Here is a 16,304-nt window from a genome sequence, read left to right as displayed (position 1 = left end):
TACAAACCCACTTACAAGAAGAACTCGCTAACTATCCCGCCACCTCGGCATGTAAGCAATTGAAGGAACAGTGGGGAGAAAATACAGCTTTCTTTATTTGAACTTGCCTGCGGTAACTCAAATTAGACCCTTAAAGAAGTTTTCATTAAACAAGATACGGAATATGAAAAACACTTCACCGAACGCAACGCCAAAAGGACGTAATAGGATAAATATTAAAATAGAAGAGTTCGCTGTCTCACAAATATGTTAGCTTCTAAGTGCCTATACGAAATCGGGTGCATTATTATCAAACTCCACAGCCTTTTATTTTCTCATTCCGATGGAAGCAAGCTTCAAGAACTCGCGCGTTCTAGAAACGTGTTATGAAATGAGCACACAGCAGCATTTAGGATTTACGAGATTGTAGAAAAATGAAATCCCGTGACGTGATTTTTTTTTTTTTTTGCACAGCCTTTTAATTTTTTTTTTCCGTGCAAGCCGCGACCAGCGCAATACTGGTTCCTATGTCAAGATTCATGGATGCAGCGTTTATATTCCTAAGGCTGAGTGGAGAAGAAAAATATGTAAGCGAGGTGTATGTCAGTTGACGGCACTTAAAAAACAAATGGCATTGATAGCACATTCATTGTCAACAGCGCGTGGCCGAACCGTTTTGACATGAGCCGGTAACCGTTATTTTTTTTTCCGGTTCAGTTCCGGTTCGGGTTCATCGCGATAAAAATATAACGGTTCGGGTTCGGGTTCAGTTCCGGTAAAAATACCGGTTCGGTTCCGGTTTCCGGTTCGGTTCGGTTCCGGTTCAACACCCTGCCTTATTGTAAATCTTTCTTTAGGGGATCAGATTCGGTATGGCTACAACATAGCCAAGATGGCTGACACCGGGTATACAAGGATTTGCCTCGGCGTAACGTGACAAACTGTGATCTTGGCTACCCATCGTTAGGCGTGTCGCACACTTTTGCCAACGATCACAGTCTGAAATCACTCTTCATCTATGAAAGCAGAATTAATTCCTTTTTAAAACGTCACGACGAGTGTCTGGCCAATAGTGGAAAGGCGACCACAGCGACGCTGCTTTTGGTCGTGCACGTCACCAATGGCAGGGTGCGCTGGACCATTCACAAGCGAAACGTGTCAATCAAGATCCAAGTGAATCCCAGAAAACTGCTTTCATATTTTCTGTTGTATATCCCTTCTGGTTATATCTGCATGTCTCTCCTGCATGTTGCTTCATGTAATGCCTGCTTGGGTCCCATAGAGGCCGGTGGCCAAGCGAGTTGGTGCACTCAAGCTCGGAAGACATGGAGTAAAAGCCCGTGGTGCAAAATCTGCGGACCCTAGGCTCGATCTCCACACCCGCTTGTTTTGAGCTGGGTAAGTATTATACCAGCATGCAGCTGTGAGATCTCACTAAGGCTTGATGCATGTCAAAGAACCCAGGCAGCAGTCCTACTACACTGGCTAAATCTTTCATCTAGAGCTTGGACCAGTGTCATCATACCTTAGATGCAGATCGAGCTCTTACTAAATGTATGTGCAATTTACTTTTGCCCACAGGGTAAAATAAAATGTAATTAAGAAAAATGATGGAAATGTAATTAGCCCATTATGCAACATTCGATGGGTGGAAAGAAGTTTGTACATCAATGCATGCTGTTATTTGATGCATTTGTAAACTGACCAGCACAAGTTAATCCTGACGAAATTGCACTTGTTTCACATAAAAAAAGAAATCAAATATTCCTAACCCCTTGCACCGGTAAATTTTCGTACTGAAGAGCTCAGATATTCGGTCCAGAAGGGCGGCATATTTGTACGTCACGAGGATAAGGGGTTAAAATTTTGACGTCCGAGTGGCTCTAGTTCTCCTCTAGAGTGCGCCACAACGCGAAATTGGAGGTTTCCCTCGGCCTGCCTCCAGTGAGCCAAGGTTGCCAACGACATCCCACGTTATAACTATCAGCAGCTGCTCATAGGGAAGTTGTGGATGATAAATAATTTCTGAAATTTCTGACTAAGGATCCCACATTTCTGGAGAGCAGCCTTTTCAAACTGCAGAAAACACTGAAGATAACTTGGAAGAGATAGACAATTCCAGAGTTCCACATGTATGCCACTTCAAGTTGACGAAATTTTCTCTCAAAGCAATCCAGGTTGAAATGAAATGCCTCATTTTGATACAAAGTTTAAACTTGTTTCGACAGTCCCAAGCAACAAATTTCAGTAGATCACACATTCCAAACTTTCTAAGCATGGTAAGCAAGCACTACTTTAGAACTTTTTTATATTTCTATCCCTCTGAGCCTTTCAAAGGGACTAATGAGCACCGTATAATTTGAGTCCAAATATTTGCACACTTTTGTGGTAAGCTACCTGTGCCATCAATCGTGGTGTAGCCATAAGGGTAAGCACATTTGGCACGCCTTGCAAAATTCGAATTCTAATCGTACATACCTAAAACTGGGCATGCTAACCTCGTTTTGCAGAAAGTTCTATATGTACTTTTCTTAGAACTCAGCCCAGAGGTGGTAAAAATAGTGCAAAACTGGTGGCAGGCATTTTTTATGACCTGCCGTAAAAGACCACTGAAGTGCCCACTTCGTTCAAGCACCCACCCTTAACATTATTTCCCAAACTTAAGAATTGTTTTAATTATATGTTAAGTACCCAATTTGACCGGATAAGCACCCATGTCTAAATTAACCCAGTTTTCAGTTCCTTCCGATATTTTATGGTGTTTGTCGTCTGCACACTGGTTTGCGAGCTTGCTCCCAGGTGGTCATCGTTCGTATATTTCGCTAAAATTATTACTTATCCCAATTCTCCTGCTCGTTGCCAGCCTTTAATAGGCGTCCTCAGCGTTTTTGCGTTCAGCAAGCCACCTGGGATCAAGCTGGCAAATCAGTGATCACACTACGAATGGGCTGGTATAGGACATAGAAAGTACACACACGGCCGCTGTTTTTGCTTTATTTTTAATATTTCACCACCTCCGAGTTGAGCTCTAAAAAAAATTAGACATGAAACATTTTGCGGAATGACCTTTGCATGTCCAGTTTCAGGTATGTTTGTTTGGAATTCATATTTCGCAAAGCATGTCAAATGTGCCGGTCCTCACAGCTGCGTCCTGCACAGTTCTCTTTCGAACCCCATAGGAGCAGAATCGTTATAATTCCAAGACAAACTGAGCACTACAATACTTCAATTATGCCCGACTTTTTTGTTCTTCAGCGGGAAACAGACTCGTGATTACATGCAGCTGCAAATATACAAAGTTCCTACAAAGCAAAGGCACCTATCAAGAAAAAAAAAAGGGTACATGCATAGTGCTGCCCCTTACAACATGCTTTCTTTGCATTAGCTTTCCAGAGACGCACCGATTTCATGACCGTATTTCACAGGAAATGGTTGATACCGAGACACTCTGTCCAATGAGAGGAGCTGCTTCCACAGCACTGTGATACTGGCACTTTGTGCATGGCAAAATTATGCTCACTTTTTCATTTTTGTTCTTTAATTCTGTTGTGTAGGCACTAATTCTGTTGTGTAGGCACTTTGTAAAGAAAAAGAAAATTTTTTACCTATACACAATACAGTTTTGTATATTGTTCAGTGAGGTATGCAACGAACCCAAACATTTACAACACCAAGGCGATATGATCGAAGGCTACGTCCTACTTTCACTAACTTCAAGTGGTGCAGCAATTCAACAGACGCTTATAAATAGGCATGCCTGTCAGAGATAAGAACTAATGTTGTGCACATTTTAAAACCAGGCATATACAGGGGTGGAACTCACGAAATGTACATGGGAGCAGCCACGGGAGCAGCTGAAACAGCTGTTTTGGAGCAGGTTGGGAGCAGCTAAAACTACATTCTGGAGCCGGCTAGGAGCAGCTCAGATCAGTTTTCATTGCACTTCAGCTTGTGCCTTAGACAAGCATGGGAGCAATTTCAATTGTGCTTAGCAGCACAGATGAACATGAGTGGTTAGGAACCTAGGTAGATGGGATAACAGTGTAACAAATGCGAAAACTTGAAACGTTGTCAGCCTAATGAGAACCAAAAGCAAGCACCACAAGTTTCTGAAGATAGTGTCCTTGACACTTTCCGAGTCGCTTTCAGCTGTTTAAACTGCAAACCAGCACTGCTTATCGCACAACCCACACATGCTCGACATAGTAATTATATGTGCGAACCACGTGACGTGCGCAAGCAACGGACATGGAGTTGCACGGAGGAGAGCAACAAAATTTGAGTTTATCCTATAGTGCAACCCAACATCGAAGCAGCAGACTATGAATAACAGAGTTATCGTATTCAAATATTCAAAGCAGGAGCAAGGTCGAGCAGATCTACCGCTCGCGTGAGCACTGCTGGCCGGCAAGGCTTTGGATCGGACCACGTTTAGTTCTATTAAATCACGATCTATCTTGCGGGAATGCGGTTCCAACTTCTAAAGATGATGTACTTAAAGGAATATTTTGCTCCTTTGTTTTCAACTGGCTGACGTCCAGATCCCGGGCCGCAGAGCCTCAGGCAATCTGACGCTTAACGACTCAACCCCACCTCGGCCAACTTGCTCAACCGCATACAATGAAGAATAACAATCCACTCATAGGTGGTGTAGTGCATGGAATCCGACCCCCGAGTTTTTTTGCACACTTCCAAGTCGGGATACAAAGGGAGAATAAACAGAACAAAGGATTGCAAGGCCGACCAAGCTAAACGCACTCATTGTTGCCAATCGAGTCGATAGAAACTGAAACTAAGACTAAATACAATTTTTTTTTTGGTGCACGTTTTGCGATATGGTGCATAATGGCACGAAGTATTGGCTGTGGCCCAGTTTCTGCAAAATGGCGCAAGATAGCGGAGACAAATGCGTCTGGCGCAAAATGGTGCAGCCGTTCCACCCCTGCATAGAGCCTGGTTTAATGCATAGATAGAATCTAGTGGCATTCAACCATTTTTTCTCTGCTTTACCTAACAGTAGTACTGGAAAGCATGACTAAGGGCACACACTTTACACCAAGCTTCCATTCAACTCATTTCAAAGCTGGAAGCTCACACTCGCAGCTTTTAGATATAGAAAAAGCAAAAGAATGTAGTTTACCATAACCTTAATTTTCTACCCTTAAAAGCACAAAAAAAAAAATTCTTAGACATTGTTCAAAGTGACGATGGCTTCAACAGACTCGGGGCTAGAAAAAGCCTACCTCAAAATACCGACCACGTACCCACGTCGCAATTAAGTGACCACCCCATACTTTTGAAACATTGAAATAAATGCAAAGGACATAAAGCAGCCACACCAGCAAACTTCTGATCCAAACGAGCTATCCGAGATGCTTCTTTGCGTGGGCTGTTTTTGCGAGCATGCCATTACTAAGCGGCGAAGCTTTATGTGCACCGGCCGGTGCAAAGTGGTGCTTTAAAAATTGGAGGTTCTGCCAGACCCTTGAAATGCTCCCATACTATTCCGTCGGATGAAATAGGGGCCAAGCAAAAGCCTACCCTACCCCTTCTAGAAGCTCTTTCACTCTCAAACCTGACATCTGCATTTCTTCGTAATATTCTTCGTTAGGTGGGCGCTTGCTAGGTGTTTTACGCTACCTTCCCAGGACACAAGTGACACCTGCATACTAGGTGCATCTCGTAATATATTTACACCCGGAAATATCTGGAATGCAAGCTTGTGATGCATGCAATGAGGAGCTTTTCCGAGACCGTAGGTACTTCTTCTTGCTTTTGTGTGCTCTACCTTTCACACTGAACAGCTCCACTGGTCCGTTGAAATCATGCACCATCCTCAAGTTGTAAAAAGAAACGCGATTATTGGGTAAGTGAATTCCTTCCCAATTTCATTATTTAACAACAAACCACCCACAAAATTTAAACACGCAACATCATCCCCACGAAATCAACAGAGTGGGCTTTCTGGTCACGAGACCAAATAACCCAGTCGTATCGATTATTTGAACCACAGCGTCGGCACAGAAAACACACGGTGCCATTCCGATCGCGTTAAAACAGATTGTTCGATTTTGTCATTTGTGTCTAAAAAGATACTGGGAGCCGGTGTATCTTAGAGCATATTATCCAGCAACAAGCGGCAGAGTCGAACGCAAAGCGAATGCTAAGAGCGAGCGTTCGCTTGGCAATCTCTGCGACGCTTCGGCACAAAAATATCTCATAAACATGCGATACGGTTAGCGCAAGATCGAATTCACAAGCTGCACAATACTGGCTGCCACCGCTACACGCCGAAATGAACCCGTTTGTGCAGTGGCTGAAAATCGACGGCGAGTCACCCACGGGACAGCTTGTTTGGGTGGTCACGTATGCAGGCACAGATGGGAACCGATCGCCAACGAACATCTCGACTCTTACTTACATGTGCTCTAAGCAACTTGTCAGCCAACTTTTGAGGGCGTCCGAGTTTTCAATGATCATGTTGCTCGCCGAAGTCGATTTGTTTTGTCCCGTTTGTTTTTACCAGCCGCTGCTTTTCAGTAGTGTAAAAGATCTAAGCCTAACATACAAGATGTGCTGCACGGTCTTTCTCTTTTCTTTTCTTTTTTGTGTTTCTTGGCTTCAAGTTCGTTTTGAACGGCAACCTTCTCGGGGACTAGTTACGATGTCGCGACTCTTTCCGAACACATTTCATGCACGTTCAGCGTCCTGCGCGACGTTGGGTTCCATATTATCTTGGTGGACACTTGGTGCAAGACGAAAATTTCAGCCGCGCACGAACTTGGGAAGATGGCGGTGTGCGGTTCCGCTAAACCCCGAGACGCTAACACAATCTGTTTATTAAATAAAGTTAATGACAATCATGCTTTAAAAGCATTTATTAACTTCATTTATAAAATTAAAATATTTATAAATCAAATATGAATTTATTTGTATTAAACTATTACCATCTGATTTTCTCGTTTTGTTCTGTCACCATCCTTTTCTGGTCTCCCCTTTTCCGACGGCCATTTGTGGGTCCGGGTAAGCATTTGCGATTTCATATTTTAATCCGTATTAATCTGATTGTATTAGCGAATTAAAAGCTTTAATTAGCGAGTCACTCGATGGAATACGTGTTAATAATTATGTCGGTGTAATGTTTTATGGGATTTGCGCACTACTTTTCTTAGAAGACTTGCCGAAAGACGTGCTGTTTCAAATCGTCACAGTCTGGGCACTATGTCTAGGATCTCCGTACTTCTGATGCATTTCCAAATGTCCTTGGTTGTCATATAATAAGTCTGTCTTCTCCAACCCGCAGCCAACATGAAGACCATAAAAGCGGAGCAATTCGTCAAAATCCCCGAGGGCGGTAAGTCGACAGCGAACCGGAGTCCATCACATTTGCGCTTGTTTCGTCGGCTGTTTTCGCAGCGTGTTTTGAACACTTGTGGCGGTTGATTTTCTATAATAGCCACCGGTTGATATTTTTCTGGTTGGGGACTAGAGTTGGGAATGTTAGCACGAGCATCTGTCAATACATCGGCAACCTCGTCAGTTCGGTGCCGACGTCGCAGCGGATGCAACACAAAAGAATGCGCTATGTCGCGCGAGTTCACAATTTTTGTGTTGAATTCGTTGACCACAACGCGCATTTACACGCAGGATTTTAGCAGCATGCGGGTACTTAAATAGCCAGTCTCACAAGTTGTGTGCCGCACTATCGAAGGACGGTGGCGTAGCGTTGCAGAAAGTTCCATTCCTGCGTGCGCTCCCTCAAATTTCACTACTTTCTAAAGCCACGTGCCTGCGCGAGTGTCTGCATGAAAAGGCGAGAGAAAACACTCCACAATTTGAAGCAGCCCTGGAACCCTTCCGATTTGTGCATGAAGGTTTTGTAGTATTAGTGAGACAAGCCCTCCCCATGAGTTGGTTGCTCGTAACATTGTCAGACTTGTTTCTGGCACACGATAAAGAATGATGCGTAAAAACATGCAGATTGGTAGTGTTCTATTCGATAGATGGCGTTAGCATGTTCTCTCGTCGTAAGCAGTCGATTGCAAATGTGTGAAGCAGTCTTTAGAAAGAGTATTTGAGCGTAAAGGACAAGTGTGTTAATGGTGCTGAATATGACAAAGGGATTGACAAGAATGACAAACGACAACTTCGTTGCCTGTCGTTCGTCGTCGTTGTCTGTCCCTTTGCCCCTTCCTCGTACTATAAACGACTTATTTTTTGTGGGTTCAATATTTGGCAGTTTAAAGGGACCATGAAATGACCTTTTTACTTTTTCCAGATAACTTTTACATTAAACCGTCAATGTTCACTGAATGCCGAACAGGCATCCGTTTTCGTCTCGGTTTATTAACTTCTACACAAAAAATTATTGAAATATCGACTTTTTCATTCTCTCCAACTGACCGCAAAACAAGCCGTGACGTAGGCCGTTTCCGGAACCGGAAGTTCTCTCGGCAGTAGGAGAATGGGAGTGTTAGCGGCAACGAGTTGGGGTGCGCTGATGTCACCGACGTAATTCCTGAATCGGCGCCTCTCATCGCCGCATCGCAGCTAAGCGAAATTCAATGAGATATGTTGCGCTACAGCGACAGCATGGGACTAGTCCCATACGCCGGTATGCCTGTTGGGAAGTGCAGCGAGTCTTCCGGTGAAGACTCCAGAAGTCAACCACCCTGTCATTGTTGGCAGAAGGGCCGGCCCATGTCAGTCGTTTGCAAAGCGACGTAGATGGCGTTTTTCGCGGCCTCGGAGATGCAGGAGCGAGCCGACGTTAAAAAAAATACGTTTGAACTATGAGTGTCAGCAAGAGCCACGTAAATACCTGTTTACACTCGGAGCGGACGCGCGCGCTTGATGGAAGTGCTGTATTCGCGCTGTTTGTAAGCGCTCCGGACCGTTCTTTTACTATTGCAACTCGATACTGACGCGACACTCGGCAAAGAAAGGTTGGACCGGGGTTGTACGTATACCTCCCACGAACTGTTATAGCTCGACAGTGACGTGCAGTCTGTCAGAATAAAAATGGCATACCAATAACAAAGTGTACATACCGTGTTACGAAGGTAATCCATACGGCGTTTATTTCAGCTCTATATCACACTAACCAAGAAGATAGAATCGACGAGAGTCCCTTTTCGACGAGTGTTCGTCAACACTGCCTCGGAAAACAAGGGGAAGAGATTGACCTCCTCACCTCTTAATCTAGAATTGAGGTCAGTGATCAAACTATAATACGGGAAGGGTCCACAAGGGTCGCGCGGGCATATTCCATTTAGCACGCCAGCCGGTCGTAGGCAGACGGTCTTGCGACGAAGCAACGCAGCGCCGAGTCGGAATGCCTGCTAGGCCTATACGCTTCGTCGGAGTCGGTGAATCCAGCGTTCTTGTTCGTCGTGGTCTGTTTTCAGTACTGTTTTCTTGCTGCTTGAAGTCGGCACGCGCGGGAAGAACACGTAGAAAAATAAACGTTCAGTCAGTCAGAGTTTTGAGAGGAAGGAAAACAAAGAAATAAATGTTCGTCGGTCGCCGTCACCCAAGTAACTGGCGGCCCTGCCCTACTGCGCACGCGCAGTAGTTGCTTCGTTTACCACACGATAGATGGCGCTTGGCTCTCAGCATTATCAAATTTGGCAATTTTCGCCACACATCTCTAATTATGCTACAAAATGTGGATCTGAATATTATTTAACAAAACTTTTAGGAAACATTCGCCGGCTATTTATTGTTTACGATCGCGGTGCTGGTGAGGTAGGCTCTTACCCAATAGGCGATGTGGATTCGGCTGACGTGCACCGATTCTGCGTATGCATCGTAGTGAACAGGCGAAGGAAGGAAGGCGCAAAAGAGTCCAGTTTTCTTTTAAAAGTTCTATAGCAAATAATTTTTTTGGGCTCCCTATTTTTGTGTTTTTGTGTTTCTTTTCACACCTTTTACGACGTGCGGTGGATGAAACTCGATTTTAAAATCATTTCATGGTCCCTTTAATGGAATTGTTTGCGGGAATTTTTCGCTAATTGTAGGCAGTTCGCGAAAATTGGGTCCTCACAAAAATTAAGTCATTTACGGCATTCTATATTTAAGCTTGGCACCATTTGTGGCTTACGGAACTAATGTGGAGCGTGTGCCATTTGTTGGAGGTGCGAGAGAGATTTTAAAGGGTAACTGCAAAGAAAAAAAAAAAAAGAAGTGTTTCTTTAAACAGCCTAATTGGGACAAGCATGTCGAAAAACAAATGTTCCGCGAAAAAAAAAAATAATTAGCAATATTTATGTCACAGGACGTAATTTAGTCGGAGCCAGAACCTCTCCAGATTTGAAACTCCCGCTCTTGCGACCGCCGCGGAGGAGAACTACGCCCCGCCCTTCGCTCTTGGATTTGCTCTTTTTTGTTGGCTGCTGAGTTGAACGACACAGCGTCTCGACTTCCGGTAAAATCTGGCAACAACGCACGCTAAACATGGCGCCGGTATTGTTTTGGTTTGACGGGACACGAGAAGCTCGTGGGTTTGCAAGCACGTTGCAAAGACGTGACCGGAGAAGTGCCCCTGTGATGTTCCCGGAAGACGGAGAGTATAATTCGTTGTGTGTGCTTTGAAAGCGAAGGGAGTCACAGGGTCCACGAGTGTGCAACCACAAGTTCACGTCGGCGCTGCATTGACCTCGGCGGTCTCGTTCTGTTTGGTGCAACACGGCGACAAAGAACTGAAATCGTTCGTGGTGTGTGTGGTGCAGTGCTTGGAAGTAGACACCCAATACGGAGCGCAAATTGGCTGTTGTGGGGTTGAGGTTAAACGGGTTCAGTCCCGTCGTCGTCAGCTGATCCAGGAAAACTGGTCCTGGAGGACGCGGCGAGCGTTTTTAAAAGTAAACGTCCCTTCGTTCCGTTTCAAGATGTGGAAGATTCCCGACGCATACCATGAGTAAAAAGCTGCGGGCGTTTTCAATAAAGTTACGTCGTTTTAATTGAACAATGAACTTCGAATTGGTGTCCTAAATTTGCCGTTTTTATGCTTAGTGTTGGACTGCATTTGCACAGCGACGTGTTGTGCTCATCGTGCGGTGTGAATAAATTTGGGCAAGATTTCCTACCTGTCCAATGATGCATGAACGGAGACCATTTTTTATGTAGTGAACATAGTGTTCTTTTTTTTTGTTATTTTGGGAAGAGGCGTTGTGCATTTCTTACGGTACAATCACTTGAAAGTTCAGGAATTAGGCAGGGCGAGCAAGCTTTCTGAACTTTGTCTCCTTGCCTCTCTGGCACTGTACCTAGTTTCAAGTTTCAGTAGACGTACCTACTAGCAGGTACAAATTGCTCTAAAGCAGGTAAAAGACTGGGAAGTCGGGACGGTGCAGACTCCGTGTTTCGCACTTTTCGCAAGGTGACTGGGGAAGTGCTTTTGCAAGCCTATGCGGAATATGCAACCGATTTTGTTATGCCCGTCGTTTGCGTCCCTCCAGCAAAATGAATATGTTAATCTACAAAGCCGCGATCACAAGCCAAGATTTACGATAACAGTACATATTCATTCAGACAATTTACGTAAGATGGTTCGAAAGCCGAGAAAAAAGAACTCGGCTAACGCTCCTGCGGACAGCTATTACGTAATCACCTGGCTGTGGCAGGTTTTTTACGTAACAGCTGTGTCTGGTCGCGGATGTTCGATGCCCCCGGGGCACCCGGTGCGAATCTCGACGGCCTCCGGAGCGATATGACAAGAACATAACTGGACACGTTTGTCGCTACGCGAACGCTTGATTGCCTCCAGGCAAATAACATTCCTTTCGGGGCGACATGGCTGCTGGAAGGCTCGCTGTCGGGATCACTCATCTGACATCTCCGAAAAGTCGGCATTTGCACGCGCAAGCGCAAAAAAAAAAAAACACGCTAAGCAAGCAAAGAGGGAAAGGAAAGAACAGGCTATGAAAGCCAAAACCCCGCTTTGCTAACACTGCGACAGCTGCTAAACACATACTACTTCACTTCAAGAAGTCTCGCTCAAGCACCTGGGTCAGCATGAAACACTGATCACTTCGGCGAAACGAGGCGGTTGCGGAAACTTCGACGGCCATGAAGGAATGGCGGAGTTTTTGCTTGTTATGGTATGAATCCAAACGGAAGTGCCCGTCTTGTAAACCTTTTGTAAAGAACAATAACTTTCATCACATGGGTTATTCTTTAAACGTAAAAATATGCCGCTCAAAAGGAAATTGCAACATATAACAAAGGTTTAACAACCAAGATATAAGCTGTCAATCAAATTCTTAGCCAATGAGAAGTATAGCAGCCAATTGGGGCTAAACGTCATGGAACACCAACTTTGTGGCGCGCGATTTAAAACGGACGAAATAGCCACAAACTAAAATCAGTCTCACGCAATAAATATTGCTGTAAAAAATGTTTTTTCTCGCGGAAAAATTGTTTTTTGACATGCTTGTCCCAATTAGACTGTTTAAAAACAACTTTTTTCTTTGCAGTTACCCTTTAAATGGTAATCGTGGCAGCGTGTGTTTTCACCATGCTCCGAGTGCTGAGAGTACTTACAAGTTCTTTCCTGCAGTGACGGTGTCCGTCCATGCCCGGCGCGTGCGCGTGAAGGGCCCCCGCGGGGTGCTTCACCGGGACTTCAGGCACATCCAGGTGGAAATGAGCATGATTGGCAAGAGGCGTCTGCAGGTGCGCAAGTGGTTCGGCATCCGCAAGGAGCTGGCCACGGTCCGGACGGTCTGTTCCCATGTCGAGAACATGATCAAGGGAGTAACCAAGGTTAGTGCTCGTGGAAGCGGCTCCACAGTGCCTGCGGCGCTTCTACGATTGGCGCGACTTCAAATGTGGTCTATGTCCGCTGGATGGCGTCTGCTTGCCTCGATCGTGGCAGTGGCACGGCGGCGGAGGCAAATGTGGCAGACACCCGTTTCGCCGTAGCTCACTCTCGTTTGGACGGTCCACGAAAGCTTCTGCGGCGACGAGTTGGGATGCTGCGACGACAGCTATACTCGTTTGCTCGTTTTTACAGGGAAGCTGTTTATGGCTAGGGTTCCGTGAATTTTTCATGTGCAGTGATTAAAAACTACACTCGCACTACCGCACGCGCGTGCCTTTTCTCTGTGATAGATTCAAAGTAAATAACCAAAACAAAGAATTGATGAACGTGCATGCAAGATGCCATTTGTTTTAGGCTTTAGAACAGTTACTGCTGCAGATGCCAGCAGGTGTGGCACGTGGAGCACCATTCTCTGCATTCTCCTTGATGCTTGGGTAATTTAGCAACATCTGTATTCGGTAGATTAGTAATCAAAAGGCACCATTTTTAAGATCAGTAGACTCTCGCGTAGAAAATGAAGATTTCTCAAAGATTTGCTGCTGTGCGACCTGCATTGGCCATGTCTACGCTCGTACTGCCCTCTCTTTGTCGTTGTTTCAAGCGCTTGTGTGCCTAGTTTCCTTCCGCTCTCCCGGCGTGGCGGTCCCGTCGCGTGTGTCTAGTTTTCTTGGGGCGGATCTGCGTCGTGTCTGTCAAGAGGGATGACCAGCTTTGCTGGGCAACCCCCTTGACAGAGTGGAATGGCTCATGATTTTGTCTTAGAAATTCTATGGTACGTTGAGATAGCGACATACGGTCAGTTCGTGCACTCTCGTTTGGTCAAAGAGAAGTGCGCTGTGCAGAACCTCGATCTCTTACGACGACGGAGCACGCTAGCACCGCTTACAAGGTGGCCCTGGAACTACATTTCACTTCAATGGGGGTTTTGCATCATTTGCGAGGTCAGATGTGCATAGCATCGCGAGAAGTGGTCATCTTTGACATTGTTTAGAGTTTTTCGAGCATATAGGGAAATAATGGTGCTCAAAAGAAAAAGAAATGTGCAGAATTTGTGAGTAGTGTTCCACCGCTTCCCATAGGTGGTGCCAGTGTGTTCTCTCGTAAGAGATTGATCACGCCGGATCTTGCAACGTCACTTGCTGCCACTCGAGCACCGCCTTCTGTGCAGGGTGCGACGGGACATTGAATGCACCCGTTGGAGACCCGTGCATTGCACCGTGGCAGCGTTTGTGTCAAACCCTGGCAGCGAGCTCATCCCGCCCTCGGTTGCACCTTGCAGGGCTTCCAGTACAAGATGCGCACGGTGTACGCCCACTTCCCCATCAATGTGACGACGTCCCAGAACAACACCCTGGTGGAGATCCGTAACTTCCTGGGCGAGAAGTACATCCGCAGGGTGCACATGCAGCCGGGCGTCACCTGCATCAACTCGCCTGCCCAGAAGGATGAGCTCATCCTCGAAGGAAACGACATCGAGCTTGTGTCCCGATCCGGTGAGTTTTCCCCCGCCCAAATCCTCCGGGAAAGCAAAACTGGCTCTAGAAAACTGGCCCAAAACGTCCGCTTATTAGGGGACGGTAACTGCCGATAAACCCCTAGAAATAGCCCTGAACGGCTCTCATTCAAATCGGGAAAAGCCGAAAAGCCCCAAATTGTAGCTGCACTTAAATAAAATAAAAACTCGAGCTTCACGAAAAACGAAATTATTTTCCGCCAACACGGAACGCAGTCCCCAATTAGCCGTCGGCGAGGCGGCTTCCTTGGGAACCTTGTCCGGTTTCCTTCTCTCGTCCGTACTGGCAAGTTTTCCAAATATTCAGATATGTTCCCGGTAGGTTGGGGCAAGTCCCGTGCTCTATTTTCTTCAACATGAACCTAATTGTTTGTGCGACGCCAGAAATCTATTTCGAACAATCCGAATCTATGGGGAAAAAGAAACCCGAAACAACGCCTTCATATTCAAAGGAAACTAAACCTCGGAAAGACAGAACCCTATTTATTACGGATAGGTACTTTGTTCAGTGTGTGCGGTACAATATAGACCAGGGGTGGCCAAGCTGCGGCTTTTCACCCGCCTCACTCCCGGTCACACGAGTACTTACCCAAAAAGAAAAATGAAAAGTGTTTTAAATCGAAAGACGGGGTTGCAGTTTGGTAGTCTTGTGCTACTGCTACCTTACGTACACTTGGATTGAAAATAGTTAGTTTCAATTATTGCTTTAAACAAAAGCCCACCCATTCTTGCGGCTCTTGAAAGTTTTGTGGTTTTGTTTGCGGCTCTAAGGCCGGGTTAGCCTGGCCACCTCTGGTATTGACACTGACGGGATTGGAATGTTGTCTACTTTCTACCTTCTACGACGCCCGTGCATCTCGTGAGCTTTGAGCACGCGCTGGGAACCTGAGAAAGGCACCCTGTCGTTGTCCTAGTGTCTGTGACGAGAGTGCACCGGAAGTCCCTGTTCGCAGTGGCGCGGCATCGGAGATGACGGCCGGACGAGGAACGTACAGCAAATTTTTATTTTAAACGAGCGATTTGTTGTAAGAAAGGACAAAAATATTTCCTTGACTTCCAGGGGTCATATCTTGCTCTAAATCGGGACTTCTGGTCAGAGTCCTACTGACGTGCTGAGGTTCATGGAATGCTTGCAGGATTCACATCATTTCTGTAATTGCCCATATCGTCCGGTTTCTAAAGATTGATTCGTCGTCACATATGCCGGAGCATTAATCCCACTCAAAAAGGATGTTTTCTGTACCTTGGTCGTCTAAAGTGGACCTCTGTGGCACAGTCACGTTGTTTTAGCATGAACGCTCACAAACGACTGTTTTTCCTTGGCTAAATCGAGCATTCTCTTTTTGTCAAACAGCAATGTACCTAAACTAGTCGCACTCGTTATTAGTAGGCAAGTGGTAAATGATTGAATGAAAGACATTCATTATCTGCTCAATGTTGCAGATGATGAAGGCATTTTGTTTCTCTAAATTGCTAATGAAAGCTCGGTAATGTGGTGAGTTGGGAGGGAATTAATTTTGCACCCTTATTACCCTCGTATCACTGGTACTGTTGTGCTCGAGGTCGCAAGGGGTGCTAAAGGAAAATGCTGGCCTTTTTGGCATTGATTCCTCGGAGTGGCACTGCTTTTACATTTTGCCAGCCCACATTTTTTGTTTTTTTTTGGCCAAAACGCAACACCATATTGGTTTGGCTTCGATGGCTCATATTGTTGTCTGTGGTCCATCCTTGGGCGGAACGGAGTGTGCTCATAGAATCTTCTCCACTGATTTATTGCGTCCTATCTACGGGCATCTGACTGAGGTAACTTGTTTTCTGGGCAACCGTTTGGCTTTCATTGCAGCGGCAAGGATCCAGCAGTCTACCCTCGTGAAGAACAAGGACATCCGAAAGTTCTTGGACGGCATCTACGTTTCTGAGAAGACCTCGGTGGTCAAGGACGAGTGATGGATCCAGCTGCGAGAGGGGAAGAAAATAAAGTGTAAAAAC

At 45.6% G+C, this 16,304-nt stretch overlaps 2 protein-coding genes across 3 annotated transcripts in view; one reads left to right on the top strand and one right to left on the bottom strand.

The window, feature by feature from the left end:
* LOC115317493 (RNA-binding protein 26) overlaps window positions 1-6,796 on the bottom strand; it is a 101,799-nt gene extending 95,003 nt beyond the window's left edge. For both annotated transcript variants that reach the window (XM_040214459.2, XM_040214460.2), the window contains exon 1: window positions 6,401-6,796. In XM_040214459.2, the coding sequence (XP_040070393.1) occupies window positions 6,401-6,459 (59 nt within the window). In that variant the 5' untranslated portion in view covers window positions 6,460-6,796. The remainder of the gene's footprint in view (window positions 1-6,400) is intronic.
* Window positions 6,797-6,941: 145 nt separating this feature from the next.
* On the top strand, window positions 6,942-16,304 carry LOC8024801 (60S ribosomal protein L9). The gene is made up of 5 exons (XM_002407123.4): window positions 6,942-7,002; window positions 7,283-7,333; window positions 12,539-12,744; window positions 14,082-14,295; window positions 16,159-16,304. The coding sequence occupies exons 2-5, from the start codon at window positions 7,288-7,290 to the stop codon at window positions 16,260-16,262; spliced, it is 570 nt and encodes a 189-aa protein (XP_002407167.1). The 5' UTR covers window positions 6,942-7,002; window positions 7,283-7,287; the 3' UTR covers window positions 16,263-16,304.

This window comes from Ixodes scapularis, unplaced genomic scaffold (genome assembly GCF_016920785.2).
Source record: "Ixodes scapularis isolate PalLabHiFi unplaced genomic scaffold, ASM1692078v2 PGA_scaffold13__105_contigs__length_92229423, whole genome shotgun sequence".
NCBI classification, from domain to species: domain Eukaryota; kingdom Metazoa; phylum Arthropoda; class Arachnida; order Ixodida; family Ixodidae; genus Ixodes; species Ixodes scapularis.
This window is presented reverse-complemented; position numbering and strand designations above follow the sequence as displayed.

Excerpts from the sequence above, each read along its gene's own strand:
- LOC8024801 (XM_002407123.4), top strand. The coding sequence starts at position 7,288 with ATGAAGACCATAAAAGCGGAGCAATTCGTCAAAATCCCCGAGGGCG. Across the intron at positions 7,334-12,538 it reads CGTCAAAATCCCCGAGGGCG|TGACGGTGTCCGTCCATGCC; the intron begins GTAAGTCGACAG and ends TCTTTCCTGCAG. Across the intron at positions 12,745-14,081 it reads TGATCAAGGGAGTAACCAAG|GGCTTCCAGTACAAGATGCG; the intron begins GTTAGTGCTCGT and ends TGCACCTTGCAG.